A 17,666-nucleotide genomic window follows, 5' to 3' on the forward strand; every position below is an offset into this window, starting at 1 on the left:
ATGTGCAATATCAATATAATTTTTTTGAATAGAATGAGATAAGTAAACTAAACAAGGTTAAATATACATATATTTGGTTATCTTTTGATATCCATTCGGGTTCGAATATTATCCGCACGGGTTCGGATATCCATTCTCTCCTAACTTAATACATGTTCGGATATTCTGTTACTTCAGTTTAGATTTCAGTTTGGGTTTTATGAGTCGCATTTGGATACGAGTTCGGATATCGAGTTCGGATAATATGCTCATGCCTAATTAGTACACTCATTTGTTAAGGGATATCTAATACAAAAAAGGTACTAGTACACTCATTTGTTAAGGGATATCCAATACAAAAAAGTTAAAGTAACTAATGACACTGTAGAACAATGCAAAACATTTCAGTTATTACTCTCTGTTTTAGTGTTGATAAAAAAATTAGCTATTCTGATTTTTACAATGACTGAGATGGTTTTGTGGATATTTGGTTTGTTGAAAAGACCGAAGCGAACAGTTAATTCTGGAAAAAGAAGACTTTTGTTCCGCATGTTTCTCTAATGAATCCCGTCAATGGAGATGACGTAAGGATGTAAGGCACAGTGATAAAGTCTGGTTGAGAAAGTTATATCTCAAGCAGAGTCAACCCCACACACTTAAAATTAGGCCATTGCGAGATAGGATTGAGCTGGTATTATGTTTATAACACACTATGAAGTAAGTGGAAATATATATAAACAAGCAAAGATTATAAATTAAGTTGACACATTATATATAAATGCCTATTTGTAAGTAAATTTAAGTTGAAGTGTGGAGCTTCATTCTTCGAAGAGAAAGATAAGCCAAGAGACGGTAGCCAATAATCATAGCTACGAGAGCACTCACTTCCTTAAGCCCACTCACTATCTCCTCTCCGTTTACGTCCTGCATGATTTCTTCATATTGAACCTTGACAAGGAGCTTGTATGTGTGGTAGTTGAATGACATGTAACGTATCCATGCAATAAACATCGGAACTTTCTGCCAAAAGACAAACAAACAAGTGTTAATCAATGTGCATTAGAGTTGCAATACTCCTATGTATAATGATATGTCTCAGGATTTGCTTATCTGAAACTGCACATGTGTCTTAATTAGAGGTAATCATCTCATTGTAACTAGAAGTTTACAACATGTCTGAATGTGGAACGTAGGTAAGAACAATGTACTATGGTGTTCAAAGAAATATGTTTATAATCTTGTCTTTGAATTGGAAGTTGTATAAATAATTTACCTTTACGAAGTAGCCACCAGCGAGCATGAACGTCATCACAGTTACTGATGCTAAAGTTGTGGCCTTCTTCAAATCCATTAAGCTTGCCCCTATAGCTAATCCAAGTCCCTAAACACAAAAAAGTTGTTAGCATTCTTGCGTTCACTATATCCTCTAGTTTCCCAATGAGGCCCTTTTTACCTGAGCTGCAACGATGCAGAGGAAGACTGTGAGCACACTTAGGAAAAAGGATTCAGCTCTTAATCTCAATCCTGCCATGAAATATACAACTACCAGGAAAAGCACAGGTAATATCAAGTCAAGTGGCAGGTCGCTTGTGGTTCTAGCCACAAAATATGCACTTAATCTATACATATTAGACTCTCTTTCCTTGCTCAGCATTGCTCTCTCTTGAGGAAACGTGAATATCGCTGTGAATACCGGAAAGAACCCCCAGAAAACAGCAATGAAGAAGAGTAGACCTACCTGAGATAAAGAGAGTTCCATTTTCAATATAAGCGACTAATTTGTAGACCATGAACATGATCTCGTACCTGATCTTGTAGACCTTTGGGATGTTGAATGTCTGATTGCCACCAGAGTAAACCTAATATAATGGCAGTGGAGAGCACTTGAGTGACTCTCAACCAGCTGAAATAGTCATGCTTCCGTTCTTTAAATCCTCTTAAAGAGAGTATGCAGTACTGATCCCACCAGCTTAACCCCCATTCTCGCTTGGGACAAGTTATCATCAGTTTAACTTCTTCATCAAGAGGAACTGGTTCCATAAGTTTCTTCTTCTCCATGACTTCAATCTGTGTCTTGTAAGCCTCCTCAAGATACTGTGTTTCCGCATCAACATCACAGTTAATATGATATAGCTATAAAAGTAGAGGTGTCAAATGGGCGGGCCGTCCAATGGTTGCCCATGTCCATATACAAACGGGCTTAATATGGACAAACCCATTTTTCCCATTAGTTTTCATTGGACAAAATGTGGAAGACCATTAAGAAAATGGTTTTTATTGGTTTTGGGCTTTATGGACGTGGAATGTCCAATGGTCACAAAACCTAAGGTTTATAAAATTTAAGTTTTTCTGCTAAACTCGTAAAATCGATTTTTTCGCTTAAATTTTAATATCAAATTTTCCCGTCAGAACCAGAAAATCGAGTTTTTCTTCAAAACGCAAAATCGAATTTTCCCGCCAAAACCGGAAAATCGAGTTTTTCTGCCAAAACCGCAAAATCGATTTTTCTCGCCAAAACCGAAATTGTTGTACTTATGAACTTATGTATTATTGTACTTATGAATTTATGGATGAATTTTAATTTTATGAACTTGTATATGTAATTGTATGCTTATAAATTAAAATTTTCTTATATGGTCATTATAGACCCCATGGCAAAACCGAAAAATCGAGTTTCTCTGCCAAAATCAGAAAATCGAGTTTTCCGCCAAAACCGCAAAAATGAGTTTTTTTCCGCCAAAACTGAAAAATCGAGTTTTTCCGTCAAAACTGCAAAATCGAGTTTTTCCGTCAAAACTGCAAAATCGAGTTTTTCCGTCAAAACTGCAAAATCGAGTTTTTCCGCCAAAACTGCAAAATCAATTTTTCCCACCAAAACCGTAATTGTTGTATTTATGAACTTATGTATTGTTGTACTTTTGAATTTATGGATGAATTTTAATTTTATGAACTTTTATATATAATTGTATGCTTATAAATTAAAATTTAAAATTTTCTTATATGGTCATTATGGACCCCATGGCAGCCCATAAAAATATGGGTGTTAGTGGGTATGGTCTTTAATGGACATGGTTCTTAATGGACATGGTCACTTTGCTGTCCACAAACAATGAATGGACAAATGGATATGGACTAATGGACATGGGCTCGCCCAGTTTACAGCTCTATATAAAAGGTATCTTGAAATGTCAATGTATCTCATCCTTGTCTCACCTCATATACAGCTGTAGGAGTTGACTTGGGAGGTCTTATCTTGCTGCAAGAACTTCCCTCTTTAAGAGCTGAGGGTATGGAGATATCGTTCATGTTTCCATTCGCTAAGTCCAGCAAGAACTCTGCTGGGTTCATGGAGAGTAGAGGAGAACATCCTATGGAAGAGAAGTAAGGCATTGCTTCTGATGCTTTCCCAAAGTAAAGCAAGCTTCCTCTGCTGAGTACAACCAGCTTGTCAAATCTGTGAAAGAGCCTGCTTGACGGTTGGTGGATTGTTGTTACTATAGTTTTCCCAGCCTGCATGCCAACAAGTAAGAACTTGGGTATGGTCAAATCCATAGGATTTAAAGATGTAAAGAGTGGATGTCTCTTACTTTTGCTATGCTTTGTAGCATCTGAACAATCTTTAGAGCAGTGGTAGAGTCCAAACTAGAAGTGGGTTCATCAAGGAAAAGAAGTGAAGGATTAGTCATGATCTCATTCCCAATACAAACCCTTTTCCTCTCCCCACCTGAGACACCACGCACAAATGATCCTCCAATCATTGTGTCTTGGCACCTAATACAAACGAATTTCTAATAAGGTTCCATTCTCAAGACCGGTTTGCTATAACCGTAAGGGGAAGTGCCCAAAATTGTTAGAGGATAGTGTACCTTTCCAGGCCAAGCTCTTGTATGACACTGACAGCTCTTTGCTCCTTCTCCTGCTTTGTGAGGGTCTTAGGAAGGCGTAAAAGAGCTGTGTAGGTTAGTGTCTCTTTAACAGTTAAGTGAGGGAACAGAACATCATCTTGAGTCACAAATCCAATCCTGCCATGTTAATGGTACAAATTATATATACATCTACAGTTTCATTTAGAGACTGAACTGGAATCTTATATTAACCTGGTTTTCAAGTGCTTAGAATATGGTTTATCGTTGTAGCTAACCGACCCACTGGTGTTTTGCTGATTAAATCTTCCACCAAGCACATTGAGTAGTGTGGTTTTGCCACTTCCAGAAGGTCCCATGAGAGCTAGAATCTCCCCTGGATAGGCTGAACCACTAATCCCATTCAAGATGCTCTTTTCTGATGATGATGTCATTGCTTTACAAGTTACCTTGTATGTGATGTCTATGAACTACAAAAGACATGACAAGAATTGATTTGATCAGTAAATTTTCAAGCAAAAGTTCCCATACATAATATGCCTTAGTTTGCAAGAAAACTATTATTCTTTTTCTAAAGATAAATGACTCAAATTCTCTCTGATTTATTCAGAATTACAATACCTATATAACCATACCCTTTTGGTCCAGCGTGAAGCTCTGCTTCACATGTTGCCGAGAACCAGTAAACTGTAGTTGAGCCTCCTAAGCTTGATTTTGGGCACCAAAGTTAGACCAACAAAGAAGGCAAAACAGAGGTTTCCATTGTCTAGGAATATTCATGATGCTCTGTCTTAATGCAATGAGGATGATAAAACTAAATGTAAACTGTTTCTTGGTTATGGGAGGATTGATAATTCTTGTGCATAAAACATGATATGAGATACAACAGACCCACTGAAGTTGGACTAATCAATGGCATCAAAAAACATAAATATATATTTCTATGGACTTTTGGGGTTTTGATGATTTAGATACATATCTCCATCAGTGCCTGCGCTCAAATAGAGAGTACCATAAATATCAATTCCTAAGTTTTCCATTAGATTATCTATATGGGGAAATGGTTCACCTTCAGATATATTGGAAAGGTTGGTTCTTCTTGAAGCTTGACCACACTACTAGTTGCTGCTTCAATATCTTCCACTGTTACACGAATAATAAGAACAAATAACTTAATACGCTCCATAGTTGACATCAAGAGTTGCAATTAGGTGCCGGGCTTAATGGTTATCTTACAGTTATCATCATTGCTGCATGATCGCTCTGAAGGAATGATCTCTTCTTCATGTGGCACAGCAAAGCCAGTAAAAGAGAAGGAAAGTCCAAGGGAAGCACTGGATGCTCGGCTAAGAGCCTCACCACCAGTGAGACGACCAAGGTCAAGAGTCCTGGCTTTCCTTATGTGTGTGTTCCTTCTGTAGTTGCTGATGCCACTTTGGCTCGGTGATGACGATGCTCTCACATGCTGCTTTCTCCCATGGCTACTGCCCCCACCATTACTGAAGTCGAGTGAACTAGACTTAAGAGCTTCTGATAGTGTCTCAGATTTGGCCTTGACCAAGCCTGATGATGACGACGAGGTTCCCATTTCCATCTTGTTTTCCCACCGGTGTTTCTGTACGTTGCAGCTGAGGTGTTGGGAAGTTCTCTGTTGTTTTTTTTCCTTGGAGACGTGACACACACAAACATTACCTATTTATAGAGTTGAGGACGCCCTTTGGTTATAAACACGTGATTGACATGAGACCATGACCTACGAACTAATCTCTGGCTCATGCATTTTACAGGTAGATACACGTTTTACTTTAAAGAAGAAATGGTCTTATCTATCTATCTTCACTTATACAGTTATTAGCAAAACGACAAAACCTGACTTTCGGTACAGACGGGGTAGGAGAGCAGCACGTGGTTCTTGCTTCCCTAGACCAATCAAGATTTGTCTTTCTACAGTACCTACTTACTAGTAAGCACAATGCTAACCAATATTGGCTACGTGTGATTTTACAAGCAGCGACGTGAACTCTATATCTAATATTCTGTTGACAAAAAAAGATAGGAAGTTTTGTTGCTCCTCTCGTCAACCAATTCAACGTAAGCATAGAGAAATCTAAACCAACACTTGTATCCAAACCGGTTTGTTGAGCCCAACCCAAAGACTCAACAACAAACCGGAAGATTTATCAACAAACCAATTTGCTAATGGTTCAGATTTCTTACACTTCCTAGTGATTGACCAAGAGAGGAGATGCAACAAAGACGTTACACTTGAAGATCTTTTTTAACTCTTATTATTCTCTTTAGAAGGAAACGAAACAATATTATGACATTGACAACTGAAACCAAATGGGTTTTTATCGTCATTGTCTCATTGGATCTCCAATGAATATCTCAACACACTGCTTAAGTAAATGGAGTGGTCCTTATTATGTTATGGTTGACACTCACAAAATCACATCAAAAGAAAAAGAGAAGAGAGAGTTTCATTTCCAGACCGGAGATACAAGAAATATGATGAATCAGTATCCCCAGTAGTCGTTCCGGATCTCGTCATCAAACTTCTTCTTGAGTTCGGGGTGCTTCTCAAAGTACTCATCTGCAGTCATGGTGCTGAGCTTTTTCTAATTATGCCAACACACACATAAAGACAGTGATCGTACATGAGAATCTTGAGTTAACAAAACTATATCGGACTGAACTTTGCATAAGAACAAACTTGTTAATTGGGGAGTACTTACGCTTATCTCCTGGACATCAATAATTTCTTTCTCTAGCCGTTCAGACTCCTTGAGAGATTTCTGTTCTGCTTCTTTCAGTTCCACCAACTATAGAAAGAAAGAAACGACCAAGTTAGCTGAAAAGACCCTAGTCTAAACAATGGAGTTAGCTAGTGCTCACCAAAGCATCAAACTTTGGCTTGTATTCAGGGGTAACATTGTCCACGTACTTGGGAATCTCAACGCCTGCAGCAAACCAGAAAGAGCAATAAAAAATTCATTTTGGTATATCTTCATACTTCCAACAAAAACTGGAAACTTCAGTTTAAATATAATCAGATCTCTTTCAAGACTTTCTTCTAGTCAGGTTTGAGAGCAAAACAAAAGCAAGGCGAAGTCTTTCACTTGATCGCTAAGCAAGCACACAAACTAGTTAAAAACGAACTGATGGGTGTATTTGTATAATAGCATATACTGCAGGTCAGTAATTAGAGAAGTTGCACAAAACTTAAAGAAGATACGTAGGAGCAATCGAGCATAGAGAGGTTCACTTACTGTCGTAAGCTTCCTTGTACATGTCAACAATGCCAGAGCCAATACCCTTTCTGTAAAAATCCCAATCAATGGGTTCAGGCTCCTTCAACACACACACACACAAAAAAAAATAGAATCAGAGCATTGAATGATTTCTTTTGAAATAGCAATTCAGTGAAACAATATCCAAATCAATGATCAGCGCAACAAAGGCCAAGCAACAATGTGCTCTGATTCATACGTCTTTCAACATTATATACGAACAACCAATCTCAAATCGAATCACCTGATCTAGATTACTAATGTCGAATCGGATACGATGAAGATCTAGAATGATTCAAGAGAAAGGGAATCAATCGGAAGATTAACCTGGCTGAACTTGGTTTGGAGCTGAGTGTTGACCTCGTCGAAAGCGCGACGGAGGTTAGAGAACTCTCTTCGAGCCTCATCGGTGACAAGGACCTTTGCCATCCCTTCCCAATCTATTGTCCTCGACGCTTTGAACGCCACATCCGCCACTTTCTTCCCGGCTCCGCTCATTTTTCTCGCACTCTTTGTCAGTTTCACCCAAAAACAAACACTGATGGAATGCGGAGAGGAAGAAGAAGTAAACGTCGCCTGATCCAGCAATAGGAAAGCCCTAGAATCCCCAAAAAGCCTTGCAGGCCCTTCCTTTTCTATTTGTTTACAGTTTAGCCCCTTTAGTTTTTTAATTTTGCTAATACAACCCAGTTTACTTTACTTTCAGGTTCTGAGTTTTACTTTACTTTACCCTCTCTTGGAACAAATTATAAAATATTATTTTTGATCACTATCATGATTCTTTTGTGGAATCACATTAGCAAAGTGATTAGATTAATCTAATCTATTAAAACAGGAGTACAAAAAGAAAATAACCCTCAGTTTTCCTGAATAATTACATACCTATGCCACTCTTTTTAAATTCTGTCGTTTTATGTTCATACCATATCAATTATGAGATTTTTGAAAAATTGACCTACAACTTAAAGTCAAACACAAAACTAACCTCCTTTTTAAAAAAATTGGTTTTGCCCTATTCACCCCACAAGTTCATATAATTTACGAAAATGCCATAAATTATTTTTTTTTTCTTTTTTCGAAAATGACATTTTTACTCTCTCACCCTCATCATCTTCAAGTAATTACAAGATTGCCATTGTCATCAATACCACAACCACCATGAACAACCAATTTGAAGCTCTTAATGCTCCTAAAATTGATTTACCCTTCTTCTTTTTCCATTCTTGTGAACTAAACACAACATATCTCTCACTTTCTCTCCACAATGAGCTAAAAAAACCCAAGATTTTGATTCTAAAATTTTTATGGTTCATAGAGTCATAGAAGCTAACGATTATGGGTGGGTGACTTCCGTTTGTGATTCTGTGTGCTTGGAGAAGCCTTATGTATGCTAAGGAACTTATCTCACCAATTTAAGGTATGACATCGATTTTTTTCCAGATCTGTTCGTCAGACGACTTACTTGGGAAGTCGTCTGGCTGTAGACGACTTACCTTTCAGTCGTCTGGCTGTAGACGACTTACCTGGAAGTCGTCTGGTCAACGCAGAGGTTATTTTTGCAATTGACTTTGAAATCTGTAACCTGAGACGACTGAAAGTTAAGTCGTCTACTATTGTTTGGTTTCAAAAAAAATTCCAAAGAACCTAGACAACTTACATTTCAGTCGTCATAGGTTAGTTTTGTATTTGACTGGATAATTTCAGAAGTTTGACTTCCCCAGACGACTTACATTTCAGTCGTCTGGCGAAAATTAAAATAATAATATTTTTTTTAAAGTAAACGACTTACAATTAAGTAGTCATAGGTTAGTTTTGCAATTGAAAAAAAAAACTTCAAGATTTAATTATACACAGACGACTTATAATTCAGTCGTCCACCAGACGACTTAATTGTAAGTCGTCCAGGATTTTTTTCCGAGATTCTGGTCAAACCTCGTAAATCCTGGACGACTTACATTTCAGTCGTCTCGTGGACGACTGAATTATAAGTCGTCTGTATATAATTAAATCTTGAAGTTTTTTTTTCAATTGCAAAACTAACCTATGACGACTTAACTGTAAGTCGTCTACTTTTAAAAAAATATTATTATTTTAATTTTCACTAGACGACTGAAATGTAAGTCGTCCAAAAAGTCAAACTTCTGAAATAATCCAGTCAAATGCAAAACTAACCTCTGACGACTGAAATGTAAGTCGTCTAGCTTTTTTGGAGTTTTTTTTTTAACCAAACAATAGTAGACGACTTAACTTTCAGTCGTCCGAAATAACAGATTTCAAAGTCAATTGCAAAAATAACCTCTGCGTTGACCAGACGACATATAGTTTAGTCGTCTAGACAACTTAGATTGAAGTCGTCCGCGTCTTCTCCACTAGTTTTTAAGTCTTCTACGTTAGTTTTTGAATAACTTGTATTTTTAAGAGTGATAAGTAACTTCAAGATATGTAAAACTCATATTTACAAAATATGTTCTCTCCCTTAGTTTTACTAAATTTGACTAAGTTTTTCAATGCAAAGTTATAAAAAATATGATATGCTTTGACTAGTTACTATTGTTTGTTTCCATCTCTTACCAACATTCTTGTTTATTAAGATGAGAAAAAGGCCATTGGAGTTTATTATTGCATATGAGAGATCCAAAGATAAGAAAAAGGCTACTGAAGTCTATTATTTCATTGATTTGTAAATGTGTAAACACATTGTTAGCACATTTAATACATCTTGGAAAACATTATTACTGATTTTACAAAAAATTCACAACTAAAAGAGTATACATGCAATTCATAAAACAGACCACAAACAAAACTATTATAGATCATTCATCTACAAAGACAAGCTTGGATTCCACTTGAGTAGACAAGACCAGACAACTTTTAAGAAGTCCAGACGACTTCTAAGAAGTCCAGACGACTTCCAGGAAGTTCAGACGACTTTGCCAGAAGACTTTTAGGAAGTTTAGACGACTTCCAGACGACTTTACAGGAAGTCCAGACGACTTTTAGGAAGTCCAGACGACTTCCAGACGACTTCCAGATGACTTCCAGACGACTAACAAGTAAGTCGTCCCAGAAGTCTTCCAGATCTGAAAAACCTGCATATTAAATCCAGATCTGAAAAACCTGCATATTCAAAAACGTTCAAATGGCTTAAAAACAGAAAAAATGAGTGGAAGATTAGATAAATCTACCTTTACAGAACACACAAAAATACATATCTAAAAATAATAGATCTACCTTTAAATTAGTGGAAGATGAGTACCAAATAATTAAAAACCTGCAAAAAAAAAAATAGATTAGTAACAAAGACATGAGACAAAATTGAAAAATTCATATAAAGTTTGGTGTTTTCAAGTCAAAGAGATTAGAGTGGGTTTGGAGAGTTTTAGTTTGGGAAAAAAGTAAGAACTTTATACAACAAGAAGTTACCAAATGAAGAAAAATCAGACATAAGAACTTACCAAAACGCTCAGAAAAATCCAGACGACTTCCTAGAAGTCCAGATGACTTCCTAGAAGTCCAGACGACTTCCTGGAAGTCCAGACGACTTTGTCAGAAGACTTCCAAGAAGTCCAGACGACTTCCAGACGACTGACAGGTAAGTCGTCCCAGAAGTCTTCCAGATCTGAAAAACCTGCACATCAAATCCAGATCTGAAAAACCTGCATATTCAAAAACGTTCAAATGACTTAAAAATAGAGAAAATGAGTGGAAGATTAGATAAATCTACATTTATAGAACACACAAAAATACATATCTAAAATTAATAGATCTACCTCTAAATTAGTGGAAGATGAGTACCATTTGATTAAAAACCTGCAAAAGAGATAGATTAGTAAGAAATACATGAGACAAAACTGAAAAATTCATATAAAGTTTGGTGTTTTCAAGTCAAAGAGATTAGAGAGAGGTTGGAGAGTTTTAGAATGATGAACATTACATTTTTGTTGCAGCCATTTGAGAGGAGGAGAGAGAATGTGTAAATTTTTCTTTATATAGGGAGACAAAAAATCCAATTAGATTAAATATTTTTGACTCAGACGACTTCCTGGACGACTTACATTTCAGTCGTCTGGTGAAGAAATTAAAACAGACGACTTACATGTAAGTCGTCCAGAAGAGTTTAATATTTTTAGCGGGAAATTAAATATTTTTAGCGGGAAACTAAAATAGAAGACTTTCCAGACGACTTACAAGTAAGTCGTCTGGACGACTGAAATATACGTCGTCCGGGTAAATTATTCAACAGACGACTGAAATATAAGTCGTCCACACCCTAAACATAACCCCTAAACTTAATTATCTAATTAAACACTTCATAAAACCAAATCAAACTTGAAAAGTGTTTACTATACACAGAAATAAACACATATAGGTGAAAACTAATTTTTGAAAAAAACATTTTAGTTTTCCAAAATCTAACCCTAACAATACATACAATACTACAACATATGTTTGCCAAACTCCTAAACCAAAGTATTTCATGATTCACTACTTCCACTCATATATCTTCAAAACAAATCAATTTTATCATATCTTAATTTATATCAGTTAAAACTGTTTATAATTACTTGATTTTTATTTTTTACGCATCAAAATATTTTTTACAAGATTTATAAATTATTTTTAAAATAAACTGGTACCAGACGACTTACACTTCAGTCGTCCAGACGACTTCCAACATCTCAGACGACTCAGACGATTTACTGGGGCTATATTCGTAAAAATGGCTTCTGTTTTTTTGTTTGGTCACAAGGGGCTGAGCTGTAATTTCACTAGGCTTTTAGGTTAGTTTTGCATTTGATTCAAGTTTGGGTATAGGTTTGGAATTAAAATCAAGTTGTGGGTTAGTTTTGGCAAAAACCCCATCATCAATTATTTTGCTTTTTATCAAACTGTATTTGACGTTCCCTAGCCCACAACTTTCGGCGGTTTGGTTTGGAATAAAATCAAAAGTTTTGGGCTTATTATACATCATGACCCAGATCATAATGACAACTTATATAGTATTCAAAATCAAACCGGGGCTTAATGGTTGGTTGATTTACATCATAGCAACAAATCAAATAAACTTAGTGGTTAACAACTAAATAGGCCAATTATTAAGAAACGTGCAACAAATCAAATAAACTTAGTGTTTATATTTAGGCCCATAATCATAATCGTATATTTAGAAAACTGTTTTTTTTTACAAAGGGATTTTTATATTTAGAAATTGTTCTCTTTTTTTTACATTCTTCTTATTTTTGAATGTTGTTTCTTTTTTAACTTGCTTTCATTATTTTATTGGTCTTTCTAAATAATGTATTTATTTTTAAAATCTCAATACAAAATTTAAATTTTATATTCTATTTTTAAGCAAAATATTTATAATATAATTTAATAAAACCACAAGTATACTTAAATCTCTAATACTTTTTTTTACCAAATAAACTAAATAAACGCACAATAAAAGAAAACCACAATCTCATAGTTTTATACATTAAGAGTTTATAGGAACATTATGAATGAGAAGGAAAAAAAATACAGAGGAATAAAATTATAGGAATGAAAAGAAAAATTATTCCTTACAAATTTGTTCTAAATTTCTCTAGAATAAAAAGAATGAAAAGGAATAAAAAAGAAAAATTAGTTCTGGAAAATGGTAAAAAAATATAGGAATAGTAAAAAATGCATTATTCTCTTTCGTTCATTGGTCACCAGTTGGACCCTAAGGCTAATAACATTGCCAAGACGTACCAATGTCAAACATTCAAACATTAAAACATATGAAACTATGACATAATGAGTATAAAAACATATGATTATGAAGAACAAACACCCACGCGGACGCGCGGGTCAGAAACTAGTATTTCATTAATGTTATATACGACTAAGTTTCTAGTCTCAAAAAACGAGTTATGCAGTTTAAAGAAAAAAATTGAAAAATTTCTTAGGAAAAATATTTTTAAGTTTTGTCACAAAAATAACTTTCAGTAAAGAAAATAACCATAATAAGTTTTATTAAAGGATAAAAAAATGTTTTTACCTTAAGGTTAACTAATCTAAACTTAGGGTTTAAAGTTAAAGGGTGGGGTGTTGGAGATAGAGTTTCAAATTTTTTAAAAAAATAAATATTAAAATTTCAAAATAAAAAGACTATTTTGGTCATTTTTTTCTGAGGACTATTTTTTTGACAAAAAGTTAATAAAAGCTATTTGAGATAATTTCCCAAAAATACTTAAAAAAGATTTTTAAAATTGTGTAAGTAGTACCATCAGACGTGAATTTTATAGGACGGTTCAGTAAATAAAATTATTAGCTATAGAATTGTCTTTATAATATTTCTATTTTGTTGTATCATAAAAAAGTATGAATCATGTAATATTAGTTTGTTCTACAGGCCAATCAATTTTCTAAACTTCAAGGTTTAGAGCATCTCCGATATAAAATTCTATTTTTTTCTTTAAAAATAGAGTAAAATGAAATATAGAGTAAAAATGCTTTAACCCTATTCTATTTTCCACTCCATATTAAAATAATAAACAAAATATATAGATTAATCTATTTATTGAGTAAATTTTATTATGGAGTTAGAAATGGAGTAGAGTTAAAATATTTGTTATTCTATACTTCTTTTTATTATATTTTAGAAGAAAAAATGATGTTAAGTTACACGGTATATTGTTTCTCTAATTGGACTAAGGCTACTTGGTCAAATTTGTTAAGGCTACTTGGTCAAATTTGTTTTTTTCTGCACATGAATCCTCACATCAAATGCTTAAGAAGAAACTGAGACATTACACTGAAAATCTCTAAACTTGTTTATATTTTTGTCTTTTATCATTAGGAAAGTTACATTACCAAATAACAACCAATCAAAAAATCAAAACAAATAGTTAAAGTTTAAAGCAGTCAAATCCAAAACAAAATCAAAACAACTGTTATAGACAAAAGACACAACAGAATCTTCTCTGATCTGATCTCACCTCTGTTGCAGACTCTTGTCTAAACTATATCCAGTCTCCTGCTTAAGCAAGAACACTATCTTTATTTTTATTGTTACCACTGCTTTCCAGCTTAGGGGGACCTGAAAACCGTCTTACAGTCTTATTAGGAGAGTCAGAGAACGAAAGCCGCTTTTTCGCAGTCTTCTCTGACCCTAAAGGACTAAGGTTTGAGAGCCGTGCTCTCGCTTTAGCTGCTTGTGTAAGCGCCATGTAGCCCGGAACTGACTGAGAGACACTACTACTAGTGATACTACTCTCATCGTCTCTAGTGGATGGCAATGACCCGCCAATGCTATGCCTACGGTTGCCAGGCTGTTCTGATTGGATACTCAACCTGCTCTTGGAGTCTTCATCCCCACTTGGGGCTTGCCTCACTCCAGGGCTCGACATTCTTCGACTACTTGGTGGTGTGATTCGTTTTGGTGAAGGCTTTCTGCCGCGTGGGATTATCTCAGACCTGGCACGGCTTGCTACACTATTCGCAGCAGAAGAGGTTTTGTCAGCGGTGTCTGGTGTGAGTGTGACTGACTGGTTTTCGTTTGGTCGTGCAGCCATCCAACGTTCTAGCCAGCTCCAACCCCAATGCGGGTTGTTCGGATCCATGAATGTTTGTGAAATAGATGAGCCTTTCCACGTATTCTGCATGTTAAACAGTTTTTGAGTTTTATAATTATTAGAGTGTAAAGATGCTAAAGTTTGATACCTGATGAGTGTATGCATATGCAAGTGCTTTTTCTCTTCTCATAGTTGCTACTTGCTTGTTCAACATGTTTGCTTCAACTCTCTCCCTAGACAGTGTGCTATCATCCCAGTTTCCTCCAATCTATTTCACAAAACACAAATACAATCATTAAAGAAAAAGCTAACTAAAACTATCAAACAATCTTTGTGTAGATTTAACTTTACCTTAGAAAATCTTTGTTGTGTTTCTGTTGAGCTTTCTTGCACAAGCCTGCTTATCCTCTGACAAACGGAGCCTCCTCTCACGAATCTGATATTGTAATCTAGCTAGTGTTTGCATGCTCTGCAACGTTGATGTGGCTTGACGTCTTACACCTTTCCCTTGGACTAGAGAATTTAGCCTCACAAGTCCTCTCAACGCACGCAACGCTCTCCTTGCCTTCAAAAAGGTAACCAAAAAGTAATGAACTCGTTTCCATTACCAAACCAAACTTAAAAATGTGAAACATAAAACGATATTATTACCATATAACCTCTAAATGCTGTCTGAATCTTGATAGCAGCAATATCTTCTTTGATTTCCCAGGGAAACGTGATACTGCAGTGAGACGAACGACTTCAGCTGCAGCTTGAGCGGCTGCAACAGCTGCATCTGCGGCAGCAGCAGTTGCAACAGCCACAGAGTAAGCATGTCTGCTCTGTTCCTCCTCGATCTCCTTTAGTTTCGCTTCTCTAGCAACACAAAGAGTGTTGCTAGGCAAGGACCAGCTACACCAGGAGTGGTAACATCCAACTTCTTGGATTTACCAAACCACTTCTTGGCCTTATGTGGCTTCTAATGAAAGCATAATAAAAACCATTAAAGACATGATAATAACCAAGCATTTGTGTATATATGATGAAGATAGTTTGAGGATCAGTAGAGACCTGTTCATCTTTTGTTTGTTTTGGTCTGGGAGTGAAGGCCTTCTTCACAACAGCAAACCAACTCTTACCCATTTTTTTAGATTTCCTTTTTCAGATTATCTGCAAATGCATTCCTGACCAAACTTAGATTATATATAATATAACTTGTTTAATTAAATACCAAGGTTCAAGACTTCATCTTTTCATCCTGAATCTAAAAGTAAGTCAGAGCACTCACAGATTATGAATCAAGTTTGGATCTTTCTTGAAGCCGAGGTTTTTTTTTGTAAGGACAAAAAAAACTCGGAGAAAAAAAAAAGCCAAACCTGTGAAGACGTTTCGGTTTGTTCAAACGCAGAATCTGAGGAACAAAAGAAGGGTTTCAGTTTCAGTAATGAATTAAAGACAGAGAAACCTATACATATGTAACTGCGTAGTACACACGCGTACCTACACTTGGGAGTAACAACAGTACTGAAAATACAAAAAAAAATCTTTAAAAAAATGGCTTAGATCGACCAAACAGTAGAGAAAGAGAGTTCAACAAAGAAGGATGAATATGGTAAGGAAGTGGAGTGATCTATCTTATGTATGTATGGGTACAACAAAAATCTGGTTAGAGAAAAGAGGGAAGGAAGGAAGGAAGGAACAGATCTTGAAGGAGAAGCGGTCCAGAGGATGAAACAGTGCCCGTGACAACAGGTTATTATTTAATAGACCTTTTCTTCATACCATAGTTGGAATATTCTATTTATCTCATTTTCATATATTTATTATACATAGTTTTTTTTTTTTGAAACATTTCATTTTATTGGGGTTTGTTTCTGTTGTCCCTTTGACTAACGAACTAATATTCGTTTTTGAGTGCATCAGATGTTTATTTTGTTATATGCACGTCTAATTGATTTATCCCATAACTTTCTAATTTACCATTATTGATCTCTATTTTATCACATGATCATGATGACGACTTAACAAAATTAAATCCCAAGTATCTTAAATCCCCAGCCGATTGTGGTTAATGAAACACTCGTTTTGGTCTCTATTGTATTAGGGATTTGATAAAATTTTGAGGGTTTAAATCTGGTGAGACTTGGTTGGTTCAAAGATTTTGATGGGAAATGTTGGAAAATTTTAAAAAAAACAAAAAAAAATTTGGTAATTTGTATCCGTAACAAAACCTTCTTCTTTGATTTTGATTCTCATTCTCATTCTTTTTTGCCCCCAAACTCTTCCATAAAAAGCTATCTATTTTCTAATTGCATTGGTAGAATCCAAACGAGACAAGAAACTAGTTTTAATTTCTAATATACACAACGATTACAGAACATTATATTAACCTCATCGCTCCAGGGCCGGCTCAACACTGATAGGGGCCTTAGGGCAAAAAAATTTTTTTTACTCTCTAAATTTATATAGAGATAATGTTTAAATATTTTTAAAATTTAATCAATAATATTTTGTATATTTTGTAATGAAAATAAAACTATATACATATCAAATAATTTTGGGCCCTTTTCAATTTTATTTATTGTATTTATAATTTTTTTATATATAAAAATATAGATTTATAAAAATTGGGCCCCTTATTTAATCATTACATGGGGGACACGGACTCGGACCCGGGGCGGTCGCACTGCTTGTCCCCCCTTGTAAGCCGGCCCTGCATCGCTCAAGTCTCTAGTTGTAATTTAGCATTGCCGCCATCACTACTTACTTCTCCTATATTCTCAAGCAATCAAATTTGTTAAGAAGCTTACCTGAGTTAAAAACAGGGCGATATCTAGACCATTTAATTTGTGGTGCACTTTTGGTATGAAAATAAAAATGCATATAAAAGGGATCGAACATGGGAAAGTATGGGTGCATAAACTACAGTTTTACCATATGAGCTGTCAAACTTTTGTTGTTTTTACATACAAAACTTAAAATTTTAAAATGATGGTGGGTCATGTCCCCCACAA

General features: G+C 35.4%; 2 protein-coding genes and 1 pseudogene across 8 annotated transcripts; all 3 read right to left on the reverse strand.

The window, feature by feature from the left end:
* Positions 1-662: 662 nt before the first annotated feature.
* On the reverse strand, positions 663-5,935 carry LOC106445685 (ABC transporter G family member 27). 7 transcript variants are annotated; one of them, XM_022717991.2, is made up of 11 exons: positions 5,079-5,247; positions 4,912-4,985; positions 4,478-4,544; positions 4,077-4,312; positions 3,846-4,001; positions 3,567-3,750; positions 3,193-3,489; positions 1,786-2,073; positions 1,433-1,717; positions 1,253-1,360; positions 663-999 (listed from the first exon to the last, which is right to left on the reverse strand). In XM_022717991.2, exons 4-11 carry the CDS (start codon positions 4,274-4,276, stop codon positions 778-780), a joined length of 1,740 nt encoding a protein of 579 aa, XP_022573712.2. In that variant the 5' UTR covers positions 4,277-4,312; positions 4,478-4,544; positions 4,912-4,985; positions 5,079-5,247; the 3' UTR covers positions 663-777. The 7 variants fall into 7 exon arrangements, with proteins under 7 accessions (XP_022573712.2, XP_022573711.2, XP_048630377.1 ...); XM_022717990.2 differs by having other exon boundaries at positions 4,464-4,544; XM_048774420.1 differs by having other exon boundaries at positions 4,478-4,549.
* A 211-nt stretch (positions 5,936-6,146) lies between these two features.
* Positions 6,147-7,752, reverse strand: LOC106445684 (ATP synthase subunit d, mitochondrial). The gene is made up of 5 exons (XM_013887283.3): positions 7,460-7,752; positions 7,112-7,193; positions 6,738-6,802; positions 6,578-6,664; positions 6,147-6,460 (listed from the first exon to the last, which is right to left on the reverse strand). The coding sequence occupies exons 1-5, from the start codon at positions 7,628-7,630 to the stop codon at positions 6,359-6,361; spliced, it is 507 nt and encodes a 168-aa protein (XP_013742737.1). The 5' UTR covers positions 7,631-7,752; the 3' UTR covers positions 6,147-6,358.
* Positions 7,753-13,986: 6,234 nt separating this feature from the next.
* On the reverse strand, positions 13,987-15,797 carry LOC125603326 (annotated as a pseudogene).
* Positions 15,798-17,666: the final 1,869 nt, after the last annotated feature.

This window comes from Brassica napus, unplaced genomic scaffold (genome assembly GCF_020379485.1).
Source record: "Brassica napus cultivar Da-Ae unplaced genomic scaffold, Da-Ae ScsIHWf_3154;HRSCAF=3974, whole genome shotgun sequence".
Taxonomy (NCBI): domain Eukaryota; kingdom Viridiplantae; phylum Streptophyta; class Magnoliopsida; order Brassicales; family Brassicaceae; genus Brassica; species Brassica napus.

Coding starts and splice junctions, on each gene's coding strand:
- LOC106445685 (XM_013887284.3), bottom strand. CDS start 5,436: ATGGAAATGGGAACCTCGTCGTCATCATCAGGCTTGGTCAAGGCCAAA. Junction 4,313..4,911: donor CCTTTCCAATATATCTGAAG/GTGAACCATTTC, acceptor TGTCTTTTGTAG/TTCATAGACATCACATACAA. Junction 1,718..1,785: donor CCAAAGGTCTACAAGATCAG/GTACGAGATCAT, acceptor TCTTTATCTCAG/GTAGGTCTACTCTTCTTCAT.
- LOC106445684 (XM_013887283.3), bottom strand. CDS start 7,630: ATGAGCGGAGCCGGGAAGAAAGTGGCGGATGTGGCGTTCAAAGCGTCG. Junction 7,194..7,459: donor TCCAAACCAAGTTCAGCCAG/GTTAATCTTCCG, acceptor TGTGTGTTGAAG/GAGCCTGAACCCATTGATTG. Junction 6,461..6,577: donor TTGATGTCCAGGAGATAAGC/GTAAGTACTCCC, acceptor TGGCATAATTAG/AAAAAGCTCAGCACCATGAC.